The sequence below is a fragment of the Protopterus annectens genome, chromosome 7.part0 (assembly GCF_019279795.1).
Source record: "Protopterus annectens isolate FY-2018-M chromosome 7.part0, PAN1.0, whole genome shotgun sequence".
NCBI classification, from domain to species: Eukaryota; Metazoa; Chordata; order Ceratodontiformes; family Protopteridae; genus Protopterus; species Protopterus annectens.
The window spans coordinates 127351317-127366854 of record NC_056739.1 but is presented as its reverse complement, the minus strand read 5'-3'; the positions used below and the strand labels follow the sequence as shown (position 1 = coordinate 127366854).

The 15538-nt window shown below is 41.5% G+C and overlaps 1 protein-coding gene across 1 annotated transcript in view; it reads right to left on the bottom strand.

Moving 5' to 3' along the window:
- Positions 1-15538, bottom strand: part of ANKS1A (ankyrin repeat and sterile alpha motif domain containing 1A) — a 3005277-nt gene that overhangs the window by 1772768 nt on the left and 1216971 nt on the right. Inside the window, exon 11 of the mRNA XM_044076145.1 lies at positions 8252-8332. Coding sequence (XP_043932080.1) covers positions 8252-8332 — 81 coding nt within the window. The remainder of the gene's footprint in view (positions 1-8251; positions 8333-15538) is intronic.

The following is a 15538-nucleotide window of genomic DNA, read 5'->3' as shown; positions in this document are numbered from 1 at the left end:
ATCTGTTATGACTGCAGCTGTATGCACGATGAACATCCTTCTCCTTCCTGCCCTGAGGGGACTAGTTCTATGGTACTGAGCTTCAGGTCGTCTGTCTCAACCTGTGGAAAGAGATGCTGTTGGTTTTTGCGAGGGAAAGGGATGCATCTCATGGATGTTTTTTCTTTCCAGGAGAGGAAATATCCTTTTTGTATTATGGATAGTACCCATTTGTCCAAGGTTATGGTTTCCCAGAAAAGGAGGCAGTGGGAAAGCCGGGCTGAGAGTGGTACGGGGGCAAGGCAGTCACACATTGTTGGAGCCTCCTCTGTCCTGAAAAGGCCATCTTGGTTGAGGATGCGGGGTAGCAGGTCTGGAAGTGGTGGGTCTTCTTGCACCTCTTCTAGATCTGGAAGAGGAAGTACCTGCCTGGGCTGGGTTTCGCCTTACAAAGGTGGCTTTAGCTGGATAGTTTCTGTAGTACTTGGGAATGGGGGACACCAATAAATGTTTTATGTCCTGTAATTCTTTACTTTTTTCTTGCAGATTCTTAAAAATATCTTCAGATTGTTCTCCAAAAAGGAAACTGTGGTCCAGGGGGGCATCCAAGATCTTTGACTTAAAGTCTTCTGGAAGATTCTGATGTCTCAGCCAGGAGCATCTCCTGAGAACTGAATCAGATCCTGCAGAGCGAGAAGATGCTTCAGCAGCATCATAGCTGCATCTAATAGAGTGTCTGGCTACTTGCATAGCCAGAGAAAGTTTGGAAGAGATGTCAGCCTTAATAGGGCAGTCAGGGACAGTGACCAGCATGGAAGAGGTTTAAGAGACCAAGTCCAGAGCATATTTAGTCATATGCATCTGACAGTTAATGGCTCTGAAAGCCAAAGTGGAGGAGGTGTAGACCTTCTTACCAATCCTATCCACAGATTTGCTGTCTTTATCTGTGAGTAGGAGTGAGGCGGAGGGAAAGAGGAAGAAATTGCTCATCAGGATAGGTGGCAATCACTGCTGGGTATGTTAAGGGTGGTTTGACCAAGAATTTCTGCTCGTCAGGCACCTTGTAAAAGTGATCTGGTCGCTTGGGGGCAGGTGGCTGTGAGTCTGGAGACTTAGATGTAGAATTAAAGGCATCTAGGTATGCATGCAGAACTGGTGGAACATCAGAATGGGGAGGGGGATTCTACTTGAAGAAGCTCAAAATACCTCCTTTGGGTACCAGACATTTGAGAGGTATCCCATTTGAAGTAGTCTTTCATTTTGGTGACAGTCTCACCAAATGTGATATCCTCAGGGGGCGAATCTCCCTCTACAGATTCCTCATCAGGAGAATAATACTCCTGGGGTGAAGCAATTTGGGAGGTGTAAGATAATGATTCCTCAGAGGTGGAAAAGGATGTATCATGCTCTTCTTCCCTAACCTGAGAAGTCGGAGGTGGGGGGGGGAACAAAAGCAGCCCTAGGGCTGAGCAAAGGTAGAGCCGTAGAGGATGAGGCTGAAAGCCAAAGGGCCATAAAGGTCTAGATCAGGGAAGAAGAGAAAGACTGCCAGTCAGGTAGGCCTTCTGCAATGGGAGAGGCATGTTTGACTTTGTTTCTTTTTTGCTGGGGTAGACGTTTGAGCAGGCCTGGAATCGGGTCTGGTAGGAATGGTATCCAAAGATGGGATCCCAGTCGGAGGCTCCACAAATTCTGGTTCCCCCTCGACCGTGGTCGAGGTCTGGTTTGGTTCCAGGGACGTGCCGGTCATCGGCTGAGCAACACTTCCGCAAAGGTAGTCTTTGAAGCTGACGGATCCACCAGGCGTCCCTCAGCTCCTAAAATCGGCAGTTGGTGGGGCGGCCAGTAACAGAACGACAGATGAAGAGGGCCTAGGAAACTTGTCCTTCTTACACGGAGGTTCTGAAGCAGCCTCCGAGGTGGGATCCATCCTTACGACTAACCGCTTAAGGCGCTGGTTTTCTAAATAGAGGTTAAGCGTGGCCAGATGGCTGCGTAGGGTCTTCGGTACAAATGATTGACAAATGGAGCAAGATGTATAGTCGTGCTCCCGGCCTAAGCAAAAAACACACCAATCATGCGAGTCTTTATGGGGTATCTGGCACCCACATTGGCATTTACCCTTTTTATCGGACATCGGCTATAAATTACTACAACAAAATCAAGCCTACACAATAACAATCAGATATGAAGAAAAAAAAACCAATGGGTTACTTAGCTTTGAGAAATCTGATGTAAAGGAGCGAACACATGATGCGTCAGTAGTCTGCGGCTGAAAAGTTCTTTGGATTGTGCGTGCAGATGTCACATTTAAGGCCCCTGGTTTATGGCCCTTACTTGTGACATCCCAGACAGCTGTAACAGCCAAGCTGTAGCTTTTGTATAGGAGCCGACGTACGAGTCACCTGAGGGCAGGAAACCCCACAACAAGAATACTACAACATAGAAATAGAAGGACATTATCAGGTTCCAGGTAAAGGCTTCGGATCTGATAATACAGGATTCATGGAAGCAGATCTGGTGTCTGACGCTGGTCTTGGATCCAACTTTTTGTCTTTCTTTCTAATAGGCTCTACCATCGCATCAGAGGAAGGAGTGGAGTGGAGGAGTCTCACAGATCCAAAGGCTTTTTAGAGTCTTCTTTTGTTATTGGTTTGGAGGAGTTGAGCCTCACGTAAAGCCTTCGAAAAGGAAGGAAGGAAGGAAGCAAGCCCTTTAAAATAAGCTTGTTCTTATGGTCCACTATCACAATCTTTGTGAAGGCGCTCAGGGCATTGACAATAAAGCGTACACATTAGAGAAAGGCAACTTATGACTGCACGTCTGGCATGTTTTAAAACCAGATGTTTTTTCAGACATTTTGCCAAAAGGATTTTGAGAAAGAAAAAGAAATTTTTTTTTTTAATTAAAGATAAAAGAAAGGAAGGAGATACCAACAACAGCATCAAAGAATGCACTAACCGTACAAAAGGGAATAAAGGGGATGTTTACCAGCAATGGTAAGAAAGAATTACACTAGCGTGTAGGCAAGGAGAAAATATGGTCTCTATAAGAAAGGGTAATAAGACAAGATAAGATAATAGCTTATCTCCATCTTTGAACACTAAGTTCAAGAGTTCACAGCAACCATATCCCAACACGAAAGTGGCAAACTTGATCTGAGGTATGTTACGGGATACAGCATTATGGATAAGGGAGCAGCTCAAGAGTTTCTAGTGGCCACGACGTGTAAATAACAGCAGAGTTAGATCTGGACCCAACTGAGGAATGAATGAAAATTGACATTGGATCTGTACTTTAATGTAAGAATAAGTTGTAAAAGCAGGACAGAGCGGAAATTCACAGAAAAGAAAGAAAGAGCTTCTAATAAAATTTACAAACAAGAACACTCAGTACAGTAAAATAGAGGATTAGCTATACAATCAACCAGGTGTCACAAACACACAATACTGGCTGTTTTATAGAAGCTGCAGTTTAAAGCAAAAAGAGGTAGTAAAAGTGCAAAACAAAGAAAAAGCCCCACCCTAGGAACACAATTTGTGAGAGAAGCAATTGCATTAGGAACCTAGAGTCTATGCTCTCTCCCTCACAAGCCAGTACCATCTGGTACTGAGAAGGTTGTCAACACATCACTACACCTCAAACTCCATCCACACCTACACAACACACACCAACATTTGTGGAAGTCCTCGACAAAAACATACCCAAACAAAGGAGACCTCCAAGGCAAAAACACACATGATCTCCACAGCCCTCCACACCACATACCACGCATAGTCCACACACCTGTGTCTCACAGCCACTAAGGCTTAACCATAAATCTAACATAATAGTCATAGGAGATTCCATTGTGACACACACACAGATGTGCCTCTCACCAGGCTGAAAAGGAAAAAGTCACAGTTAGTTGTCTGTCATAGGACTAGAATCCGCCATATCACATATGCACTCAAGTCTCTCAACAAAAGGTACTGTTATGACTCTGTCATAGTCCATGTTGGCATGAATGACTTGAGACTTACCTCCCTGGGCTATATGAAGAGAGACATGACTGAACTCGCTGAATCTGTGTTCCAGGCAGGTATGTCCCTAACCTTAAGCAGCATTCTACCATCACTCAGAAAGATGCTTCAATATAAACAAAAAAAATGATTGATTTAACAATTGGCTTAGTTTCTGGTGTCATTCCAGGGGGATTCAGTACCTTACAGTCTGGGAAGATATGATCGGCAGACCACGATGCTTTGCCAGAGATGGCCTGCATCTGTCTTACTTGGGTTTCAGGCTTCTGGCAATGGCTCTTGCCTTGCCCACAGTGCCTTTTTTTGGGAAAAGTGATGAGGTTAAAACTACCAACATAAAAATTTCAACAGAACACAAATTAAAGCTCATGTTGCTAAATGCTAGGAGTCTAAACATGAAACTGCACTCACTGCAGGTATTCTTAACCTTGGAAAATGCTGACATCTGCACAGTCACAGAAACCTGGTTCAAAGCTGCGGAGAGCACCCCAGTCTTACCTGGTTACTCATCCCATCATACATTCAGTCCCCAAACTGTGGGGGCAATAAAGCCAAAGGAAGTGGAGTTTCAATATATATTAAAGACACACACATCTCCAGGCTGGTCAAACAGTATGACGCACAGGAGACACTCCAGGTGCAGCTAACCATTGACAAGACCCTATACAAATCATAGCTAGCTACTGGCTCCTAAAGCTGACTCAAGATGCCCAATTCACCTATATGAACCTCTTCAAATCTAACAAGATTCAACCCTTTATCCTGATCCTGGGTGACTAATTACCAAAACAGAGATTGGAAGAACTACTCATGCCAAAACAGGCACCCAGGTGGATAGCAACCTGACTTTTGACCACCATGCTGCTTCCATTGTAGGGAAAGCTTTCTACATGACACACCTCATAAGTAATGGTATCTCATCCAGGGACAAGGAGGTCATAACATCCCTGTATTCTTCCCTTATAAGGCCCATTATCGAGTACAATGCCCCATTCGACATGTACCTCGCAAAGCACATGCAGCAGCTGGAGAGACCACAGAGTTCCTCACCAGGAGAATCCAGGGCCCATCCAAAATCTACCATACACAGACAGGATAACGGCCCTATCCCTCTACTCAGTTTCACACAGACTCTTCAGAGGTGACCTTTGTCTAGCACACAAGGCGATCTCAGACCCCGCCTTGATGGAATGCTGCATATCTGCAAGTCAAGCTCCACTCGAGTAAACTACATGTGTGGTCTCTATTTACAATTAAAACTTTTAAACTGCATTGATCGACCAGCAAATGGTCGACTTGCAGTTTCCAAGTGGGCAAAATGTCAAACCCAAACTGATCAACTACACTACAGCAAACGGGTAGTGTCAGTTGTGCATTTGGGTTCGGCACTGTGCAGGGGGATCGATTCATTGAGGAACAGGGAATTAGCCCATTACCTCACTGAACTGCTATCTCGGAGTTGGTATATTTAATGTGCAGGGGGTGTGGGCGGTGCAGGGAGCATAGCCCCCCTGCAAAACAGTACAATTAACGTACCACCGACTGTACAGTCCAATGGTACATTAATGTTCATAGCAGGAGATGAGTGACGTCACCTCCTGCTATGTCGAATACATCGAACAACTGTTGCTGATGTATTTATTTTCGAATTGGTTTACTTTTCTGCATGCCAAATTCCACATTTAGAGTCAACATTTTAAATGGTTGTCCAATGCGGTTTCGACATGCTAATAGTAAACAGCGGCTTCAACCATGTCTGTGACATCAATAGGACTTGTTGGCGGGACAGATTTGTGCCCCAAAGTCTTTCCCCATCTGTGGAACAGACTCCTCCTCCATGTCAAACATAGTGCCTCTTTAACCCTTTTTAAGTTCAACCTGTATAACTGGATGGGAAACAGAAAATACATCCCTGGGATTCTACCCGTGTCCCTGCTGGACAGAATCAACAGGTGCTGACTTGTCTAAACAAGGGCGAAACTCTTGGCTAGACTTATAACGGCCTTGGGGCCAATAGCCTAGTAACTTCCTATGATCACATGATCCTTTAACTAGAATACGGTGCAGTCAAATATTTTAATCAGGTGACTGCTCAGACACAAATCTAGCAAAAGTTTAACTGACCTGGAAACAAAGTTCTGAAATTCAATTCATTATGCAAATAAGTTCTAAAAATACCAAATAGACACTACCCCACTATTTATAGGTAGTCTTTTTTTTTTTTTTTTTTTTGTGTGGGCATGGCAGCGATTACTTTCAGGAGTGGCATTTCTTACTTTCTGTAGCTTGCAGTAATGAGGTGTTGCATGAGGACTGCAGTGCAACTACTAGCAAGAAATACTCAACTGTGGCATTAACAGGTTTCTGAAAACAGAGGTCAGAAATAAATTCTGTAACTCAGTTTCAATTCATATCTTTACGAATTTTGAATAAATGTAATGCCCAAATATTTATTTCTAAAGACTCTGAAGGATGGTACTATTCAGCAAATCTTTGATAAATATGGGACAGCTTTCTTGTGGTCTTTCATAAGTCCCAAATAATATTAATGCTGCTTTATTTTTTAATTTTAAGCCATTTGGTTCAACAGAGCTGTGAAAAATTTTCTTGTGAGGTTGTTATCAGCATATACGTTGAGGTGAATAGCGGTCTGATAATATTACATTTTTAAGGAAAAACTAAGATAGGATCCAAAAGAATCTTTAAATCTGCTAATGAAAATTCCACTGACTGAATGGGTGTCACTTGCACTAACCTACTAGTCCTACTGGAGCAGCCATACTAGGACCAGAGTGCCAAATAGCTCAGCAGGTCATAGTAGGAGTGCAGCACAATAAAGGAATGAAATGCCCTAGTCAAATCAGCAAACAGGCCTCTTTGGAAGCAAGCCGCTGTTTATACTGTTACATATGGCTGTCAAAGTGATGAAGCTTGCTCTAAAAGCACATTAAGCATCGCAAACAAGTCTGACGTTATTAATACATTTTAAAAGTTGTTTGCAGAACAGTTTCTCAAACATTGTCATTAAGAGGGTATACATACAAGACGGTTAAGTTTTGCACATTTCAGGAATTATCTACTTATATACACACACACGACAAACTGTAGCACAGCATTTTGTATTGAGAGGCAGATTTAAATGAAAAGGAATCAGATATGATTAGGAAATACAAAAGAACAAGTAAATGAGGATAAAAAAAGTAAAACTATAAAAAGACGAGAAAATGTACAAAGCTGTGCACTTCTGAAACTGACAACTGCAAATCATTATAAATACTGAAAATCTCCACCTAAAAAAAATCCTCAACAAACAAGGCTCTAAATATAGATGTTTTACCAATGAACCCAGATAAGCAGTCACTTTCAACTCCTGCTGCAGGGAAATGGAAGAGTTCTTATTCAGCAGTCTTACATTACTCGCTGCAAATTCTAATTTTAAGCCATTAAAAGCCCCAATGCAAAACAAAGTAACATGGTACTATATGCCATTCATTAAAGAGGAAACAAGTATTTTCAAGGGTAAGACAAAAAAAGACATTTTAAAAAAAAGACTTCAGACTTGACCAACAGGACATAAAAATAATTTTCTCTCTAATACTTTCCACACACCCCTCCCCTCACATCTCATCACTAAATTTTAGCATCACTTTAACTACATCTACACTGTAATCACAAACCCAGATAAACACCACACATAAAAGAATGTAACGGGTATCAGGATTCAGGATTTCTAAGTTTATATCTACTAAAAGTGAAGGTGGCTGAAGTTAGGAACCTCACCATCCTCCCCATGCCAAAGCACCCACTTATGAGAGGACATGCATAGCCTGACACATGGCTAGGGAAGCAGGGATAGGGAGACAAACTACCTTAATACCAGAATGATGCACAGTGATTCCAGTTAAGAGCGCAACACAATATCAAAAGTGCATCCTGCTCATGTCTGTACCAGCTACTAAGCTTCTTCTACAGACCCTCCTTAGAGCATAAACCAATGAGCAAAGTAAACACTAAGGAAAGCAGATAACAGTACACATGTCAGAACAGCAACTAATCACAGGATGGTTCATCACATTAGAAAAAAAAAATTTGTAAATAAATATTTATATGTTTAGCTTAGTGTTAAATTACGCACAGAACTACACAAAGACTGACCTGAGTTTGAAGACTTAAACTAACAAGCTGTTTAATGCAGTAAATTAAACAGACTGCTATCAAACCATACATGATCAAGAAAGAAGTGCTGATACCTTTTGTGGTACTGCATAAGTCTGTTCTTGAACAGTCCCTTCATCAGGAGGTGGCTTTGAAGGTGGTGGCTGCTGTTCTCTCTAAACAGAAACACACTAACAATGAACACTTGCTACTAGCTTCTTATGCGTACACACATATTTTATTGTTTATTTATTTATTGCAGTTGGTTTACCAGGATAGTCCATTGGGCCATTGAAGAACCCGTTTTCAATGGAGTCCTGGGGAGAAAAGCTCCAAAAAGAAAAATAAATGTACATTACAGTAATTATTAGGTACATAATATAAAAGAACATGAGCTCCAAAAAAGAAAATAAATGTGCATTACAGTAAATATATATGTACATACTATAAAAGAACATAAGCAAAACATAATTGTACTTAACATTTGACAATGACAATCTTGGTACAGGCTAAAGAAGGAATAAAAGCAAAAATATAAATGCATTTTAATGAACAAACATAGTAGAAGAATAGAATAGAATGGTAGTACAGGGAAAGGTAGAGTTGGTTATGAGGGGTGGGTACAAGAGCATTCCCATTGAGATGCTAGGTGTAAGAAAAGTGACTTCTTGAAGGAAGAGTGGTTGGAAGTAGTGCGGATGTTTGGTGGTAGTGAGTTCCAGAGGCGAGCAAGGCTGAAGGAAAGGAGGTTTTTGCCTGGGGGATGATTTGGTTTGTGGACCTGTAGTAGATTTTGATTATTAGACCTTAGAACTCTATTTGGATGGTGCATTTTAAAGGCAGAGGAGAGGGAGGGACAGTTGGATGGGTTTAGAATAAGCTTGTGGGCTAGATTTAGTTGAGTATAAGCAAGATAGTTGGGAAGTTCTAACCATTTTAGTTTATGGAGGGAGAGACAGTGGTGAGTGGAAGACTTATGGGTGGTAGCGAATCTAGCTATTTTGTTATAGCAAGAGGTGAGCTGTTTTTTTAAGGAGCACTGAAGATTAGTAAGTAGTGGGGCACCATAGAGGAGGGAGGGAATGAGGAAGGAAGTAGCTAGAGTGATTTTAGTGGTAGGTGTGAGGTAGGCATTTTGTCTATATAGCATGCCAAGTTTTTGATGTGTTTTTTTGATGTTCTTTTGTAGGTGGGAATTAAATTTGAGTTGGTTGTCAATGTGGACCCCAAGAAGTTTGGTCTCTGACACTATTTCAAGAGGAGAGTTATTTTGACTGGTAACTAAGAGTGAGTTTATGTTGGGGGGAGGTAGTTTGGAGGGAGTAAATAACATTAATTTGGTCTTGGTGGCATTGAGAGCTAGATGATTGCAAAGCATCCATTGCTCTGTGGAAGAGAAGGCGTCTTGAGTAAGTTTTTGTAGGGTGGAGATAGAAGAGGCAGAGCAGATGATAGTAGAATCATCTGCATATTGGATAATGCTAGAGAAAGGGATAGATTTGTGGAAGTCATTGATAAAGATGTTGAAGAGAAGAGGGCCCAATATGGAGCCTTGGGGGACTCCGGTAGGGGTGCTTAGGAAGGAGGAAGTTGCTTTCTTCCATTTTACAGCTTGATTTCTGTTGGATAGATAGCTAGAGAACCAGTTCAGAGAGGAGGAGGATAGGTAGAGTTTGGAGAGTTTAGTTAAGAGCAGGTTGTGAGAGATAGTGTCGAAGGCTTTGGAAAGATCAAGAAGTAAGGTGGAAACAATTTGTCCAGAGTCTCGGGCTTTATTTACTATTTCAAGGAAGGAGAGAAGGGCAGTCATGGTGCTATGATTGAGTCTGAAGCCATGCTGTGTGGGGGTTATCAGGTTGTTGTCTAGGAGATGAGGAAGGAGTTGGATTTGCACACATTTTTCAAGGATTTTTGAAATGGGGGACAGGATGGCTATGGGTCTAAAATTGGTTGTGTTATTGTTACCTCCTTTATGTAATGGTATAATAAAGGCTTGTTTCCAAATTTGGGGAACTGTGCCTTCTAGTAGGGAGCGGTTAATTAGGATGCTAATTGGGTAGGCCAGACTTTCGGTAGCAATGTTAAGAAAGTAAGAAGGGATATTATCAGGAGCATTGGTACATGGTTTCAGTTTATGGAGGAGTTTCTTAATAGTAGTAGTAGGAATGGGATTTAAAGTGAAGGTAGTGCATTCGGGTGGTGTTGAGTTTTGGGGTGATATGGGTGAGGATAGGATTTGTGTGGAAGAGGAATTGGTGGATTGGGAGTAGGGAGTTGATGGAGAGATTGTGGTGGTGAGTGATGGAGTATTAGAAGATGGGGAGGAGGTAGAGAATGAAGAGGTTAGTTTTGAAATAGAGTCAATAAAGAAGGTATTAAATTGGGTGGCTAAATCTAGTTCTGGAGCATTTGGATCTGGGGTAGGAGTATGTGGTTTGCTGGGGTGGAGGAGAGTGGAGATTCCTTTCCAGAATTTTTGAGGGTTATTTTTGTTTTGGTTTTGGAGTGTAGTGAAATAGTTTTGTCGATCAAATGAGATAAGTTTCTTAGCTTTATTGCGGAGCAGTTTCTATTCATTGAGGAGTGGGGTTGTCTTATGTTTTTGGTAGCGTGTCCATACTTTGTCTCTGTCTCATGAAGGATAGAGTAGTTTTAGATAGCCAGGGGGCTGATTTGGTTTTTATTCTCTTAGTCCGTAGGGGAGCTTGGGAGTCAAGTAATTTTAAGAATGTAGAGTTGAAGTATGAGACTGCGTTGTCTAGAGGTAATGTTTTTAGACAAGCCCAGTTTACTGCATTTAGTGAGTTTGAAAAAGTTATTGGGTTGAAGTTTTTTTGATTGCGGATAGTAATGATGTTGTGGGTCCATTGAAGGATAGTTGGAAGTCGGTGGGTAAAGGTGGGTAAGTGATCACCTAGTGGGTCGGGAAGGGTGCCACTTTTGGTAAAATAGTGAGGATGGGAGACTAGGATCCAGTCCAGTATACTCCCATTAGAGGGGTTTTTGGCTGGATGAGTAGGCAAGTTGATCAGTTGTGAGAAATGGTAGAGGTTGATATTAGTGTTGTTTGAAGGAGTTTGGATAAGGGTCCAGTTAATGTTTACGTCTCCTAGGATTATGGTTTCATTGCTAATGTTACTGGATAGCCAAGAAAGGATAAGTTCAAGTGTAGAGATATTGTCACCTGGAGGGATATAGAGAGAGGCTATACATATTTGTTTATGGTTATTGATTTGTAATATAGTAAGGAGAAGTTCAGCGTTGTTGAAGTGTGGGATAGGTTTGTTGTAGGGAGAAACTACTAGGGAAGAGGAATATATAAGGGCTACTCCTCCGCCTTTTTTGAGAGGTCTGTCTTTTCTTATGATGGAGTAGTTTGGGGGAACTACTTCAGAGTCCTTAATATGTGGTTTCAACCAGGTTTCAGAAATAGTCAAGATGTCCGGTTTGTTGTGTGTAAGCCAAGCATGAAGGTTGGGGACTTTGTTAATGATACTTTGTGAGTTTAAGGAGGTGAATAGTAAGGATTTAGTTGTGTTGGTTATAGTGGCAGGGCCTGGGTTGGGATGGATGTCACCTGATAAGAGAGTACTGATCAGGTGTTGTATGTAATAGTTTAGGTTAATAGACAGCAGGGTTGTGAGATTGGGGTTTATTGTGAATTGTGGGGATTTGCTAGTGCCTATAGGAATTGAGATAGTGTGATGGGGGATAAGTTTGAATCGGAAAAGAAGTAGGTTGTCTGAGTGATAAAGATAGGAGGAAATGGGTGAGTATGATTGTAGTGGAGGTGATAGTAGGCTGGGAGAGATGGTGTAAGTAAGATAAGGAGAGGAGAAGTATTAGTGAAGGGAAGATGGAGGAGTATTTAGAGAGCATGTTGTGAAAAGTAACAGTAGCACAGTGATAGAATATGATGTTAGTGTAAGGAGATAGTGTTATATAGAGAGTGTATGATATATAAGAAGTGAAGGAGAGTAGTATTAGATATAGAGGGTGTGGTCTAGAAGAGGGAGTGGAGTAGGATTGGTTAATTAGATGAGAATGGGGAGGAGAAAGAAAGTTAGTTTTGGCGGGAAAGAGGGAAGGTGTGTTTAGGGAACTGAGTACTGATTGGAGTAGAATGGAAGTGGGAGTGGATTGTTGGAGGGATAAATGTAGAGGAGCAGGGGGCAGGTGAGATTTGGGGGCAGGGTAGGGGAGAGGAGTGAGCCCGCAGGGCGAACGGAGCGGGTTCAGCCCAAGAACAGAAGAGGAGCGGGAGACTATCAGAGAAGCAATATGAGTGAAGTGTAAGTAGTAGAAGGTGAGGTGGAGTGGGTCTGGACAAAGTCTAAGGAGTGGGCTAAAGGTATGGAAGAGGGAGTAGTTGGGGTCAGATCCTGTTCTGGCACAAGGAGAGTTGTGAGTTAGTCCCTAAGCTCAGAAAGAATGGAGAAGGGGTGTTCACTAGTGGACTATGCAGGAATACAGAGGCTCACCAGTGTAATACTAGGGCTAATGGGATGGAAGGAGAAGGGAGCAATAGTAGCAAAGGGCAGTGAGAGGTATGGAAGATAGAGGAGTATAGTAGAGTGGGTTTGGCTGCTGGCAATCCTGACAGGGAGTATACTGCTAGGAGAGCAAGAGTACAATAGTACTAGCTTAGCAGATGTACGTACTTTATGTTCTTACACACATATCCATATATATTCATATACAGATGTGAATATTTATGTTATTACATACACACATCAATTACTAAGTTTATGTGCTGCCATTCTAAAAACATCCTAAAATATGCTGTTCACCTCCATCACCACTAGGACAGACTTCCACCATTTCTAAGTAGTAAGACCAAATTTCAAGTAGAGGGCCACAGGGGTGTAGGTAAACATCTGACCTTGGGTTCCAGTTTTTAAGTCTGGCTAAGAATTAAAGCTAAATCAGCTAAACTGTTAGTAGTATTCTAAGGGTTTAGTCCGCACTACTGGTAACAAGGCTACTGTGTCGTGCTGCAATGCACAACTGACAATTCAAAAACAACATACTCTAAAGTCATGCACACCCCAAAGCAGTGGTTCTGCTCTAAATCAGATCTCTGAATAAACTGCTTCCATTGTTAAACTAAACTACAGAAAAGGGGAAAATGCATTCCCTTTTCTCTGAGCTGGTGTGACACTGAAGACAGCGCATTCACTACACATCATGAGTGTGAAAGTAGAACCCGCCACATCACAGTAATCAAGATGACAAAAAAAAAAAAAAAAGGCTGTCATAATAAAGTTAATCAAATTTATCATGGCAATTAACTGGGTGCAGTAAGACTGCCTGCAATAGATCTGTCCTGACTAAACACTTAACTCACATCAGACCCCAGTGAAACAGTCCATTGGAATCTGCCAGTACATCCCAGCCGACCCAAGTTTGATATGAGGCCTAGGAAGAGACAGTTATGCAGGGATGGAATAAGTGGCCAGTGCCAGCTGACAAACTCTGGCAGGAAGGAGCTGTCTTCCTACAGATGAACCCTCTGGGGTAGGACCAAAAATGTTTCCTTTCCCAGATTCATGGTAATAAAGTAATAAAGTGCTAGCACACTATGCAAATTCCAAAACCGTGAAAAAAGCCTGAAGATCCTTGAAAGAAACATTTTTTTAAGGAAGCAAGCCCTCTTGTACTACACATGTGGGGGATCCCCCCCAATCCTCCGAACGTCTATATACTATTCACAAGTCATGCAACAGTGGAAGAGAGAGAAAACTCCACTGCTGCTCAAAGTACTTTTAGGAAATTTTCTTTGGAGTTTTGACATTTGCTTACATAGTGCCACCAGTCACATGACTGCATCCTTTCCAATACACATAAGGACGTAGCAAGAGTGCCTGTACCCATGACATCGACAGAATGACAGCAACGAAACAGGTCAACTGGTGAACAAAGCTTGATGGGTGAGGGGAGAATGGAATCCAAACAAAACAAAAGTCATAAGGAGTAAGACAGTAAATTAAGACAAAATAATTACACAAAGCATTCACCATAATAGTAGATAATAGGCAAATGTCATCAAAACAGGGAATGCATAAAACTATCCAGTTTGAATGTCCAATATACTCTCCCTCTAAAAACTCTTCAAATAGACATACCACATACATATCATCATGACAGTTTCACCTTTTCTAAAAGAACAATGAAGTGAATGTCTAACGACATATCAAAGGAAATATGTGAAATCTAGTAGGGAAAGTGTATATTCAGGAACTCATATGAAATACAAGCATTTGAGAAAAATAAGCAAAACCAAATGCCTGACTCAAGTTTATCAAAAAGATGCTCCACTGGTCAAAAGCATGAAAAATCTAAGCACACAGTCTTGCTGAGAGACTCTGCAATTAATATTTCTGCAACAGAATTCCAATCAGCACGCAGTGAGACTTTAGGTAAGGTGGAAATGAAAGACTTAAGCTTGTGTTAAAAAATGTCAATGTTTGATGGTCAAAAATCTCTCCCCCAATATAACTTTTACTGGAAGGTCTATACAATAATGCCTTCAGTTGTGAAAATCCTACCAAAGACATTCTGCCATTTTGCATTACTTTTTTCCACAATCTAGATTTATTCTTCACTGCTTTTTTTACACATTTGTTGCACTTCCCCTTTCTTTTTACTACCACTTGGGCATTTTTCAATCATCCAAATGATCCCTACAGTAACTGCCATTCCATATTTGCTCCATGTTTTGAGTACATAGTGCTCTACCACAACTTTTTGACCTTCCCAAACCCTTACACTGTCAATGTGGAGGCATATCTCTTACCCCAAGAGTTACTGCCATTAGCAGCTTTAATACCCTGTACTGTTGTCTGGCATGTTGAGACAGGTGATGATAGAAGGTGGCTGCCTGTTCTTGCCCAAGAGTATAAAAGCAAGACATGTACCTGCATCTTTACAAGCTGCACAGCAGCTATTACTGAAAACACTTTACTGCTAAGTTACCTATGTAACTTCAGCCTTGTGCACATTTTATCACTGGTTTTATAGTAAATACCAGCTGAATTTCACAAAATTTCACAAAAAGCATTTCAAAAAACTGTAATTATGATGCCCTAAAATAGAAAGGGAAGCTTGATGGTCAGCAAGCACTGATGCAAAAAGCATATACAAAAAAAAAATAATAATAATCTGAAGTCTGGAGCAATGTTATAACAGTAAAATAAAAAAGTTCCCAGCGGTGTGGTGGGGCAAGTATACAGCTGTTCAGTAACCTCTGTGCACAAACTTTAGCTGTATATTCACTTATTAGTGAGGCAGGCTCTTCTGCAAGTGTTCATGTGTATAGTTGTTCAAAGTCTGCATCCACCCCTCCACTCCCGCCCCCCAAAAAAACTATCTGACAAACAAGA